This window comes from Pseudophryne corroboree, chromosome 6 (genome assembly GCF_028390025.1).
Source record: "Pseudophryne corroboree isolate aPseCor3 chromosome 6, aPseCor3.hap2, whole genome shotgun sequence".
NCBI lineage: Eukaryota > Metazoa > Chordata > Amphibia > Anura > Myobatrachidae > Pseudophryne > Pseudophryne corroboree.
The window spans coordinates 526,784,815-526,798,067 of NC_086449.1; the positions used below are offsets into that span (position 1 = coordinate 526,784,815).

The window sequence follows — 13,253 nt, forward strand, 5'->3', positions numbered from 1 at the left end:
TTCTTGGAAGCACAAGATTAGCAGTAATTTTGAAAATTAAAACAAGCAAAACTTTTGTACATAGGAAAATAATGTTAACTTCAAGAAATACTGAGTTCATGTGTCTGCATCACTTTTATTTTCTCCCCAACCCTTCCCACTAAAGAAAAAAAAAGAAGAAAGTCTGGGAACGAGCAGTTGAGTTTTTGGCTGCAAATGAATCTCGTGTACGCACCGAATCACAGAAAATTAATGGTGCAGACTTCATTGTATGGAAATGGATTCAACCCTCCACATGTGAAAAACTTTCAGCCATTCCTTCTAAAGTGTGGCAAGGACAAGGTATGGTCTTAGTAATTCTTCTTTACATGGTCAGTAAATAAACATAAAATTTGGCAGCAGTTAAGAACCATTTGAACCATCTAGTCTGCCCTTTTAGGGTGTGACTATTAGGATTAGGGGTTTGGTCAGAGCATTAGTATTAAAGTATTAGGGTCAGTGTTCAGGGAAGGGTTGAAGTGTTGGTAGTAGGATTGTGAGGGTTTTGGGTATTTGTGTTGGGGTTTAAGGGTAGGGGTATTAGTGTTATAGTATTGATGATTGGGCTTAGGAATTATAATAAGTGTTTTTATATAGTGTATTTTTTGCCAATAGGATTTAAGGTAAATCTTTTATATAGCGCAGCATATTCCACTGCTCTTTACAGTTGGAAATAAGTAATAAAACAAAACTGTGTAATAACAGACATAGAGGTAGGAAGGCCCTGCTCGCAAGCTTACAATTTATACTGAAATAGGCATTGATACACAAGGATAGATGTTATCTATTGCAGAATGGTCTACCAGATTGTAAACTTTCGTGGTGGGCTGTATGATGTGGTCATACAGCAGTGTTGACCTGGGGTCAGGAGGATGTGAAAGTGTAAAGCGCAACGGAATTTGCTGCGCTATATAAGAAACTGTTAATAAAGAGAGAAAATGTGAGGACTGTACAGTGGGGATGTAATTGGATAGGAATGTGTATGAAGGTTGTGTGGGTGGTTCTGGAATTTGATAAGCTTGCCTGAAGAGGTGAGTTTTCAGGGAACGCTTGAAGGTTTGGAGACTAAAGAAGTCTATTGTGCATGGGAGGGCATTACACAGAATGGGTGCAGCCTGGAGAAAGTCCTGCAATCCTGAATGGGAGCAAATGAGTGGATGAGAGATGTAGATCTTGTGAAGAACGAAGATGTTGTGTTGGGAGATAATTTGAGATGAGAGAAGAGATGTATGTTGTGTAGTTTAGTTAATGGCCTTGTGTGTGTGTGTGTGTGTGTGTGTGTGTGTGTGTGTACGGTTTTAAAGGGTATGCGGTGAATATGCCGGCTGTTGGGATCCCGGCAGCCGTAATCCCAACACCCATTGGAATCCCGATGCAGGAACTCCGAAAGGGGCAGAAGACCAACGCCGGAGTCCCGATAGCCGGCATCTCGACCATTAGACCTGCCGGCGGGTTAGGGTTAGGTACTCCCATGTAAGCTAGGGTCAGGCTTCTGGTACGGGAGGGTTAGATTTAGGCAGCAGGGATGGTTACGTTTAGGCCCCTCCTGGGGTGCTTAGGTTCCAGTGCTAAAAGGGATGTTATGTTTAGGCTACGGTTCTAGACAGTTAGGGGGTAAGGAAGAGGGAGGAAATACACTTTACTCACCCCTGTCGGGATTTTGAACATTGGGATCCTGGCATCTGTAGTAAATCGGTGCACACATACTTGCCAGAAAATTAATTTTCCACCCTGGTTGCATTTCAGTAAGTTTCACACTAGTTTATATTGAAATCTGCTCTGTTACTATAACAAAGTTTTTTCCTAAAGTTCATACCATTTCTCTGACTTCCTAAGTGGATGCTGGAACTCCGTAAGGACCATGAGGAATAGCGGCTCCGCAGGAGACTGGGCACAACTAAAAGAAAGCTTTTGGTCTAACTGGTGTGCACTGGCTCCTCCCTCTATGACCCTCCTCCAGACTTCAGTTAGAATCTTGTGCCCGGCTGAGCTGGATGCACACTAGGGGCTCTCCTGAGCTCCTAGTAAAGAAAGTATATTTTAGGTTTTTTATTTTCAGTGAGATCTGCTGGCAAACAGACTCACTGCTACGAGGGACTAAGGGGAGAAGAAGCGAACCTACCTGACTGGAGATAGTTTGGACTTCTTAGGCTACTGGACACAATTAGCTCCAGAGGGATCGAACACAGGACCCGACCTCGATCGTTCGGCCCCGGAGCTGCGCCGTCGTCCCCCTTACAGAGCCAGAAGCATGAAGATGGTCCTGGAAATCGGCGGCAGAAGACTTCGGTCTTCAACAAGGTAGCGCACAGCACTGCAGCTGTGCGCCATTGCTCCTCATGCACACCTCACACTCCGGTCACTGATGGGTGCATGGCGCTGGGGGGGGGCGCCCTGAGCAGCAATATGAATACCTTGGCTGGCAAAAAATCACAATATATAGTCCCAGAGGCTATATATGTGATAAATACCCCTGCCAGAATCCATAAAAAAAGCGGGAGAAAAGTCTGCCGAAAAAGGGGCGGGGCTATCTCCCTCAGCACACTGGTGCCATTTTTCCCTCACAGCTCCGCTGGAAGGATCGCTCCCTGGCTCTCCCCTGCAGTTTCAAGCTACAGAAGGGTAAAAAAGAGAGGGGGGGGCACTAAATTTAGGCGCAGCAATATATATTTATATGCAGCTATAGGGGAAAACACTCGGTTATAGTGTTAATCCCTGTGTTATATAGCGCTCTGGTGTGTGCTGGCATACTCTCTCTCTGTCTCCCCAAAGGGCTTTGTGGGGTCCTGTCCTCTGTCAGAGTATTCCCGGTGTGTGTGCGGTGTGTCGGTACGGCTGTGTCGACATGTTTGATGAGGAGGCTTATGTGGAGGCGGAGCAGATGCTGATAAATGTGATGTCACCCCCTGCGGGGCCGACACCTGAGTGGATGGTTATGTGGAAGGAATTACGTGACAGTGTCGACTCCTTACATAAAAGGTTTGACGACATACCAAATATGGGACAGCCGGCTTCTCTGCCTGTGCCTGCCCAGGCGTCTCAAAAGCCATCAGGGGCTCTAAAACGCCCGCTACCTCAGATGGCAGACACAGATGTCGACACGGATACTGACTCCAGTGACGACGACGATGAGACTAATGTAACTTCCAATAGGGCCACACGTTACATGATTGAGGCTATGAAAAATGTGTTGCACATTTCTGATGTTACCCCAGGTACCACAAAAAAGGGTATTGTGTTTGGAGAGAGAAAACTGAGGAGTTAAATGAAGTGTGTGAAGAAGCGTGGGCTTCCCCCGATAAGAAACTAGTAATTTCTAAAAGGTTACTAATGACGTACCCTTTCCCGCCAGAGGATAGGTCACGTTGGGAAACATCCCCTAGGGTGGATAAAGCGCTCACACGCTTGTCAAAGAAGGTGGCACTACCGTCTCCGGATACGGCCGCCCTAAAGGAACCTGCTGATAGAAAGCAGGAGGCTATCCTGAAGTCTGTATATACACACACACACAGGTATTATACTGAGACCACCTATTGCTTCAGCATGGATGTGCAGTGCTGCAGCTGCGTGGTCAGATTCCCTGTTGGAAAATATTGATACCCTAGACAGGGACACTATATTGCTAACCGTAGAGCATATTAAAGACGCAGTCTTATACATGAGAGATGCACAGAGGGATATTTGCCGGCTGGCATCTAAAATAAGTGCAATGTCCATTTCTGCCAGGAGAGGGTTATGGACTCTGCAGTGGACAGGTGATGCAGATTCTAAAAGGCACATGGAAGTTTTGCCTTATAAGGGTGAGGAGTTATTCGGGGATGGTCTCTCAGACCTTGTTTCCACAGCAACTGCTGGGAAGTCAGCATTTTTACCCCATGTTCCCTCACAGCCAAAGAAAGCACCGTATTATCAGGTACAGTCCTTTCGGCCCCATAAGGGCAAGCGGGTTAGAGGCGCGTCCTTTCTGCCCAGAGGCAGAGGTAGAGGGAAAAAGCTGCAACATACAGCCAGTTCCCAGGAGCAAAAGTCCTCCCCCGCTTCCTCTAAGTCCACCGCATGACGCTGGGGCTCCACAGTTGGAGCCAGGTACGGTGGGGGCCCGTCTCAAAAATTTCAGCAATCAGTGGGCTCGCTCACGGGTGGATCCCTGGATCTTTCAAGTAGTATCTCAGGGGTACAAGCTGGAATTCGAGACGTCTCCCCCCCGCCGTTTCCTCAAATCGGCCTTGCCAACTACTCCCTCAGGCAGGGAGGCAGTGTTAGAGGCAATTCACAAGCTGTGTTCCCAGCAGGTGATAGTAAAGGTGCCCCTACTTCAACAAGGACGGGGTTACTATTCCACAATGTTTGTGGTACCGAAACCGGACGGTTCGGTGAGACCCATTTTAAATTTGAAATCCTTGAACACATATATAAAAAAATTCAAGTTCAAGATGGAATCGCTCAGGGCGGTTATTGCAAGCCTGGACGAGGGGGATTACATGGTATCACTGGACATCAAGGATGCCATGGTATCACTGGACATCAAGGATGCTTACCTGCATGTCCCCATTTACCATCCTCACCAGGAGTACCTCAGATTTGTGGTACAGGATTGTCATTACATTACCAATTCCAGACGTTGCCGTTTGATCTATCCACGGCTCCGAGGGTCTTTACCAAGGTAATGGCCGAAATGATGATACTCCTTCGAAAAAAGAGTTTTAATTATCCCGTACTTGGACGATCTCCTGATAAAGGCGAGGTCCAGGGAGCAGTTGTTAGTCGGGGTAGCACTATCTCGGGAGGTGCTACAACAGCACGGCTGGATTCTAAATATTCCAACGTCGCAGCTGGTCCCTACGACACGTCTACTGTTCCTGGGGATGGTTCTGGACACAGAACAGAAAAAAGTGTTTCTCCCGGAGGAGAAGGCCAAGGAGCTGTCATCTCTAGTCAGAGGCCTCCTAAAACCAAAACAGGTGTCGGTGCATCACTGCACGCGGATCCTGGGAAAGATGGTAGCTTCCTACGAAGCAATTCCATTCGGCAGGTTCCATGCAAGAATCTTTCAGTGGGACCTGTTGGACAAGTGGTCCGGATCGCATCTTCAAATGCATCGGCTGATAACCCTGTCTCCAAGGACCAGGGTGTCTCTGCTGTGGTGGCTGCAAAGTGCTCATCTTCAAGAAGGCCGCAGATTCGGTATACAGGACTGGGTCCTGGTGACCACGGATGCCAGCCTTCGAGGCTGGGGGGCAGTCACACAGGGAAGAAACTTCCAAGGACTATGGTCAAGTCAGGAGACTTCCCTACACATAAATATTCTGGAACTGAGGGCCATTTTCAATGCCCTAAGTCAGGCAAAACCCCTGCTTCAAAACCAGCCGGTACTGATCCAGTCAGACAACATCACGGCAGTCGCCCATGTAAACCGACAGGGCGGCACGAGAAGCAGGACGGCGATGGCAGAAGCCACAAGGATTCTCCGATGGGCGGAAAATCACGTGTTAGCACTGTCAGCAGTGTTTATTCCGGTAAAGGACAACTGGGAAGCAGACTTCCTCAGCAGGCACGACCTCCACCCGGGAGAGTGGGGACTTCATCCAGAAGTCTTCCAACTGATTGTAAACCGTTGGGAAAGGCCACAGGTGGACATGATGGCGTCCCGCCTAAACAAAAAGCTAGAAAGATATTGCGCCCGGTCAAGAGACCCGCAGGCGATAGCTGTGGACGCTCTAGTGACACCGTGGGTGTACCGGTCGGTTTATGTGTTCCCTCCTCTTCCTCTCATACCAAAGGTACTGAGGATAATAAGGAGAAGAGGAGTAAGAACTATACTCATTGTTCCGGATTGGCCAAGAAAAGCTTGGTACCCGGAACTTCAAGAAATGATCTCAGAGGACCCATGGCCTCTGCCGCTCAGACAGGACCTGCTGCAGCAGGGGCCCTGTCTGTTCCAAGACTTACCGCGGCTGCGTTTGACGGCATGGCGGTTGAACACCGGATCCTGAAGGAAAAGGGCATTCCGGAGGAAGTCATTCCTACGCTGATTAAAGCTAAGAAAGAAGTGACCGCAAACCATTATCACCGCATATGGCGAAAATATGTTGCGTGGTGTGAGGCCAGGAAGGCCTCAACGGAGGAATTTCAGCTGGGCCGTTTCCTGCACTTCCTACAGTCAGGGGTGACTATGGGTCTAAAATTGGGTTCCATTAAGGTCCAGATTTCGGCTCTATCGATTTTCTTCCAGAGAGAACTGGCTTCACTACCTGAAGTTCAGACTTTTGTTAAGGGAGTGCTGCATATTCAGCCCCCTTTTGTGCCTCCAGTGGCACCTTGGGATCTCAACGTGGTGTTGGATTTCCTAAAGTCACATTGGTTTGAGCCACTTAAAACCGTGGAATTGAAATATCTCACGTGGAAAGTGGTCATGTTGTTGGCCTTGGCTTCGGCCAGGCGTGTATCAGAATTGGCGGCTTTGTCATGTAAAAGCCCTTATCTGATTTTCCATATGGATAGGGCAGAATTGAGGACTCGTCCCCAATTTCTCCCTAAGGTGGTATCAGCCTTTCATCTGAACTAACCTGTCGTGGTGCCTGCGGCTACTAAAGACTTGGAGGATTCCAAGTTGTTGGACGTAGTCAGGGCCCTGAAAATTTATGTTTCCAGGACAGCTGGAGTCGGAAAGACTGACTCGCTATTTATCCTGTTTGCACCCCACAATTTGGGTGCACCTGCTTCAAAGCAGACTATTGCTCGCTGGATCTGTAGTACGATTCAGCTTGCACATTCTGCGGCTGGACTGCCGCATCCTAAATCGGTAAAAGCCCATTCCACGAGGAAGGTGGGCTCTTCTTGGGCGGCTGCCCGAGGGGTCTTGGCTCTTCAACTTTGCCGAGCAGCTACTTGGTCGGGGTCAAACACATTTGCTAAATTCTACAAGTTTGACACCCTGGCTGAGGAGGACCTAGAGTTTGCCCATTCGATGCTGCAGAGTCATCCGCACTCTCCCGCCCGTTTGGGAGCTTTGGTATAATCCCCATGGTCCTTACGGAGTCTCAGCATCCACTTAGGACGTCCGAGAAAATAAGAATTTACTCACCGGTAATTCTATTTCTCGTAGTGGATGCTGGGCGCCCATCCCAAGTGCGGATTGTCTGCAATACTTGTATATAGTTATTGTTTAACTAAAGGGTTATTGTTGAGCCATCTGTTGAGAGGCTCAGTTGTTGTCATACTGTTAACTGGGTATTGTATCACGAGTTATACGGTGTGATTGGTGTGGCTGGTATAAGTCTTACCCGGGATTCAAAATCCTTCCTTATTGTGTCAGCTCTTCTGGGCACAGTATCCTAACTGAAGTCTGGAGGAGGGTCATAGAGGGAGGAGCCAGTGCACACCAGTTAGACCAAAAGCTTTCTTTTAGTTGTGCCCAGTCTCCTGCAGAGCCGCTATTCCCCATGGTCCTTACGGAGTCCCAGCATCCACTACGGACTACGAGAAATAGAATTACCGGTGATTAAATTCTTATTTTTTTTGTTTTGTGTTTTGCAGCTTTCCATTTAGATAAGAGGAATTCTCCTCCTAATAGCCTGACCCCATGTTTAAAGATCCGCAATATGTTTGATCCAGTTATGTAAGTAAATTGAGACTTTAAAAATTCAAAATGATAAAATGTAAAATGTCTTACTGAGGAATTATAGAAAATGGTCAATAAGGCGTATTAAGCAGGAAGAAATAGTCTTATCAAGGGTCACATTGTGCTGAATTGAAATGCATCGGGAACTAATTCCCAGCGATATTCAGTCTGCGCAGAATTGAATTTACCCCATAGTGTTGTTAAATAGAACACTTTTACATGGCACTTCTTGCAGTCCTGCCTAGGCTGCGTTGTACATTCAGTTTACACCAAATGTGGGGACCCCCTTGCTCATTGCACAGTATTTCTAAACTTAGAGTGGATGTACAGATGTAGCCACGCTCATCTAGTCTGCAGCTCGGCGTATTCACGGCAAGCTAGGCGGGGCAAGTGTGCCTGCGACTAGGACATGCGAGCAAGTACGTGCTCCCATAAAAATACATGGGTGGCATCCTAAAATGCGGTTTGGCGTACGAAGTCACACATGCTGCCATGGCGTAGGCTGGATGAGCATGGCTACATCTGTAGTTTACTGATGGAGCCCTCATCTATCCCTTTTAATAGGATTAATTGAGCCAGTACAGTCGGACTTAATCCCCTGCTTTAATGATTTAATCCCCTGATGTATTGTTCTCTGTTTGTATTGCAGCTGAGAACAATAGATGAAAGGCTTATGCTAATAAGACTTGGTGCACCTAGGCACAGCAGAGAAGCCTAGATGAGCGAGGTTCCATCTGTATATTCAGGATGTTCCTAAATATGCATTTGACTGTTAAGGTGTAAAAGATATATTAGTGCTAAATCAGGGGTGATGAGCCTTTTTCCTGCCAGGTGCCATTGGGATTTCATCCGTGGGCCATTTTTTTGAAGTTACTTCCCCAAAGCATGTGCTGCACTTCTGGGAAAGCAGGTGTGGCCTTACACATAATGCCCACATTTGTGCTCCTTACACATGCCCACAGTAATAGCTGCTTACACATACTGCCCCCACTGTAGTGCCAGTTACACATAATGCCCCCAACAGGGCACTCTCCACCACTGCAGGACAGGCCGCAGGACTCCTGCACACCACTGGGCTAGGTCCACACTATCTCACCACCTCTGAGCAGCAGCAACCTCCTGTGAACAGGTACAGTTTGCTAGAAGCAGAGCACAGGGGGTCTCAGATCAGCAGGAGCTCAGAAGACATGCAGGTGACACACATACAGACACCACACCAAGCAACCCACATCCGCAGCTGACAGGCCACGCCATCTCCTAATCTCTCCCGCAGTTGCCTTGGCCAGGGTAACCCACTGTTGGATGCCATCCCCCTCCTAGTCCCGCCTGCTTCTGTTCAATGTCAGTCCTCTCTTAGTCCCGCCTGTGGTTTCCCTGGTACCCAGGCCGTGCCAAGCAAATTTACTTTGCGGGCCGGACGTTCCCCACCCCTGTGCTAAATAAAGGTGGCAGTGTAGATAGGGAACACCATTTAACTTGTTGAAGTTACTAGTTTCAATTTTTCTTTTAAAGCAGTGAACGTTGATAGTATTAATGTTTTCACTTGACTATCCACTGGTTTTTGTTGCAGGGAAATTGGAGATCATTGGCATTTGGCAATTCAAGAGGCAATTTTGGAGAAGTGCAGTGACAATGACGGCATTGTTCACATTACAGTAGATAAAAATTCCCGTGAGGTAATTTTAATTTATATGAATCTATTTCTTGTGATTTCTGTAATAAACTATTTTCCCTATTGATAAATGTAAAACTTTATTGTTGCAGGGTTGTGTGTATGTGAAATGCTTATCTCCAGACTATGCAGGCAAAGCTTTCAAGGCTCTACATGGCTCTTGGTTTGATGGTAAATGTTTTATTTTATTTATTTATTTTTCAAATCAGACAATGGTAATTATTTTGTAATGTAGTGTTTTTGTTTTGTTTGTTTTAACGGTATTATTTTATTCTCTTACCCAGGAAAGCTGGTGACTGTGAAATACTTGCGATTAGACAGATACCATCATCGCTTTCCTCAAGCTCTTACATGCCACACTCCTTTGAAGCCATTAAACAAACATATGAACTCTATGTCACAGTTAAATATTCCAACAGGCACATTGAATTCTCAGTTGTCATGAGAGAACCTTATTACCATAAGGACTGTTAATTGCGGCAGGGGCGGGGGTCCTGTCTTGCACCGGTCTTCCTCCTTCTTCTTTTTTTTTTTTTTTTTTTTTTTAATCTATTTTTGTTCCTTTCCCCCCTATCCTTATCAGTATATCACATTTTTCAGTGAAAGAACATGTCATTTGGGAATGCAATAAATAAGCATCCAGAGGACATTACATGTTTTACAGTAAACAAATGACACTTTTTTTTTTGACCATTTTCAAAAGTTAATGGTTTTGTGAACCAGTTGACTGTTCTTAAATTGAAAAGCAGAAGATAATTTATTAAATTCCTGTGGGATCCTGCAACGTTTTTTCAATATATAAATATTATATACCCTTATAGTAAATTGTACATTTTGAGGTTGACTTCTGCTGCTGCTGTAGATAGTGATTTTGTTGCAGCTGTAGTACAGGAGCTATCTGGCTTTGGTTACGGAGACAGGATATGGAAGTCATACTGACCTTTTTGTATTTAAATGTAAGTGATGGTGGCGGCAAGTTTTGTGCAAATGTCTGCTTAAAAGCAGTAAATAAGCTTCCTATTTTATTCATAACATAATGTTATTTTATATGATAAATTGGCTGCACCATCTCATTAAGGTCAAACAGCCAATTACCTTTGAAAGTATTAGATAAAAGTTTAAAAATCTTTTCTAGGTTTTATATAAAATGTCTGACTTGGTTTCGTGCGAGGTCTGATACCAATTGTAAAAATTCAATTATTGTGAGCAATAAATAAGCAATTGGCAGATGCTGGACAACTTATTTTGTGAAATGATGTATTTATTCAAACGTATGAGGACTGACACAACATGGTTGGTATTTCAATATTTCTCAAATGTTTTTGTTTTCAATAATATTAGCTTGCGCCATATAGGTAATGTACAGATCAAGCAGATTAATTTTGCTACCTTCATGTATGTTGCTATATTGGGCTGTGACACCTAAACTTGTAGTACATGTACAGAAAAGGAAGTTGCTTGTGTTCCTCACTATTAAAGTTTTTTTTTCTTATTAAAGGAGCAGTCATTCTACTTCGTTTTGTATATAGTACAGGGCAAAGTTCAGTTACATAGAAATATTTTCTTTGCCTGGGCATGGTGAGGTTATTGGTTTGTAAAACAGTTTAAACGTTTTGCTACTTTTACTGTACTTTCAGTGTAATCTTGAACACCTTATTATAATACAGTTTAATTGATAGGCCACTGCTTTCCATAAAGTATACACTTATTGACACAATTATAAATGATAGCATTGTATACGGTATATTTGTTCTGGAGAATCTTTCTGTGTAATGAGTCCTGTCTCGCACTCCCAGAGATGAACAAGAAATTGGACTGCTCAATAGTCACGCCATCTGCATGTTTGTAATGGTATATGGCTCTGTAACGTGCGGTATATTGAAGCGGATTGTATGCAATTCATGTCCAATGCAATCAAAAGTGGTGAAATATATGTTTAATATAAACTGCTGCAGGTTTGGGGCATTCTATAATGTTCAGAACCGCTATTAAGCGCTGGGTTATAAGCTGGCAAACTCTTTCTGTGTCTCCCTGATAGAATTTACTGTGAGTCTGTCCCCTATATGTCGGTGTTTAGTACAAGTATGTCGGTGGCGGAATGCTTCCCGCAAACGGCTGTGGGAGGGACCCTGTCGGCACCGCCGACTCCTTATAGTACTTGGTGCAAGTGTGTCAACAGGTCGGGGGATGAATGTTTTTCTTAAGAGAAAAGTTTATTTGGGACACAGACGTGTGTGGGTGGCCCTGTCGGCACCACCAATATCTGACTGGGCAAAAGAATTACATGTGAATGTGATGCATATCAGAAAAGGCTATGTATGTATATCTATATTTCTCTAACGTCCTAAGTGGATGCTGGGGACTCCGTAAGGACCATGGGGGATAGCGGCTCCGCAGGAGACTGGGCACATCTAAAGAAAGCTTTAGGACTATCTGGTGTGCACTGGCTCCTCCCCCCATGACCCTCCTCCAAGCCTCAGTTAGATCTCTGTGCCCGAACGAGAAGGGTGCACACTAGGGGCTCTCCTGAGCTTCTTAGTGAAAGTTTTAGATTAGGTTTTTTATTTTCAGTGAGACCTGCTGGCAACAGGCTCACTGCATCGAGGGACTAAGGGGAGAAGAAGCGAACTCACCTGCGTGCAGAGTGGATTGGGCTTCTTAGGCTACTGGACATTAGCTCCAGAGGGATGATCACAGGCCCAGCTTGGATGGGTCCCAGAGCCGCGCCGCCGGCCCCCTTACAGAGCCAGAAGGCAGAAGAGGTCCGGAAAATCGGCGGCAGAAGACGACCTGTCTTCAACAAGGTAGCGCACAGCACTGCAGCTGTGCGCCATTGCTCTCAGCACACTTCACACTTCGGTCACTGAGGGTGCAGGGCGCTGGGGGGGGGGCGCCCTGAGACGCAATAAAAACACCTTGGATGGCAACAAAATGCATCACATATAGCTCCTGGGCTATATGGATGCATTTAACCCCTGCCAGAATCCATAAAAATGCAGGAGAAAAGTCCGCGAAAAAGGGGCGGAGCCTATCTCCTCAGCACACTGGCGCCATTTTCCCTCACAGCTCCGTTGGAGGGAAGCTCCCTGTCTATCCCCTGCAGTCACTACACTACAGAAAGGGTTAAAAAAAGAGAGGGGGGCACTAATTAGGCGCAGTATTAACTATACAGCAGCTATAAGGGGAAAAACACTTATATAAGGTTATCCCTGTATATATATATAGCGCTCTGGTGTGTGCTGGCAAACTCTCCCTCTGTCTCCCCAAAGGGCTAGTGGGGTCCTGTCCTCTATCAGAGCATTCCCTGTGTGTGTGCTGTATGTCGGTGCTTTTGTGTCGACATGTATGAGGAGAAAAATGATGTGGAGACGGAGCAGATTGCCTGTAATAGTGATGTCACCCCCTAGGGGGTCGACACCTGAGTGGATGAACTGTTGGAAGGAATTACGTGACAGTGTCAGCTCTGTATAAAAGACAGTGGTTGACATGAGACAGCCGGCTACTCAGCTTGTGCCTGTCCAGACGTCTCATAGGCCGTCAGGGGCTCTAAAGCGCCCGTTACCTCAGATGGCAGATATAGACGCCGACACGGATACTGACTCCAGTGTCGACGGTGAAGAGACGAATGTGACTTCCAGTAGGGCCACACGTTACATGATTGAGGCAATGAAAAATGTTTTACACATTTCTGATAATACGAGTACCACCAAAAAAAGGGGTATTATGTTCGGTGAGGAAAAACTACCTGTAGTTTTCCTGAATCTGAGAAATTAAATGAGGTGTGTGATGATGCGTGGGTTTCCCCCGATAACGGATAATTTCTAAAATGTTATTGGCATTATATCCTTTCCCGCCAGAGGTTAGGGTGCGTTGGGAAACACCCCCTAGGGGGGATAAAGCGCTCACACGCTTGTAAGGGCACTACCTTCGCCTGAGATGGCC

At 45.9% G+C, this 13,253-nt stretch overlaps 1 protein-coding gene across 1 annotated transcript in view; it reads left to right on the forward strand.

Annotated features, from left to right (window-relative positions):
- LEMD3 (LEM domain containing 3) overlaps window positions 1–10,554 on the forward strand; it is a 171,425-nt gene extending 160,871 nt beyond the window's left edge. The window contains exons 9-13 of the mRNA XM_063927554.1: window positions 146–321; window positions 7,555–7,636; window positions 9,210–9,315; window positions 9,404–9,482; window positions 9,596–10,554. Coding sequence (XP_063783624.1) covers window positions 146–321; window positions 7,555–7,636; window positions 9,210–9,315; window positions 9,404–9,482; window positions 9,596–9,756 — 604 coding nt within the window. The 3' untranslated portion in view covers window positions 9,757–10,554. The remainder of the gene's footprint in view (window positions 1–145; window positions 322–7,554; window positions 7,637–9,209; window positions 9,316–9,403; window positions 9,483–9,595) is intronic.
- Window positions 10,555–13,253: the final 2,699 nt, after the last annotated feature.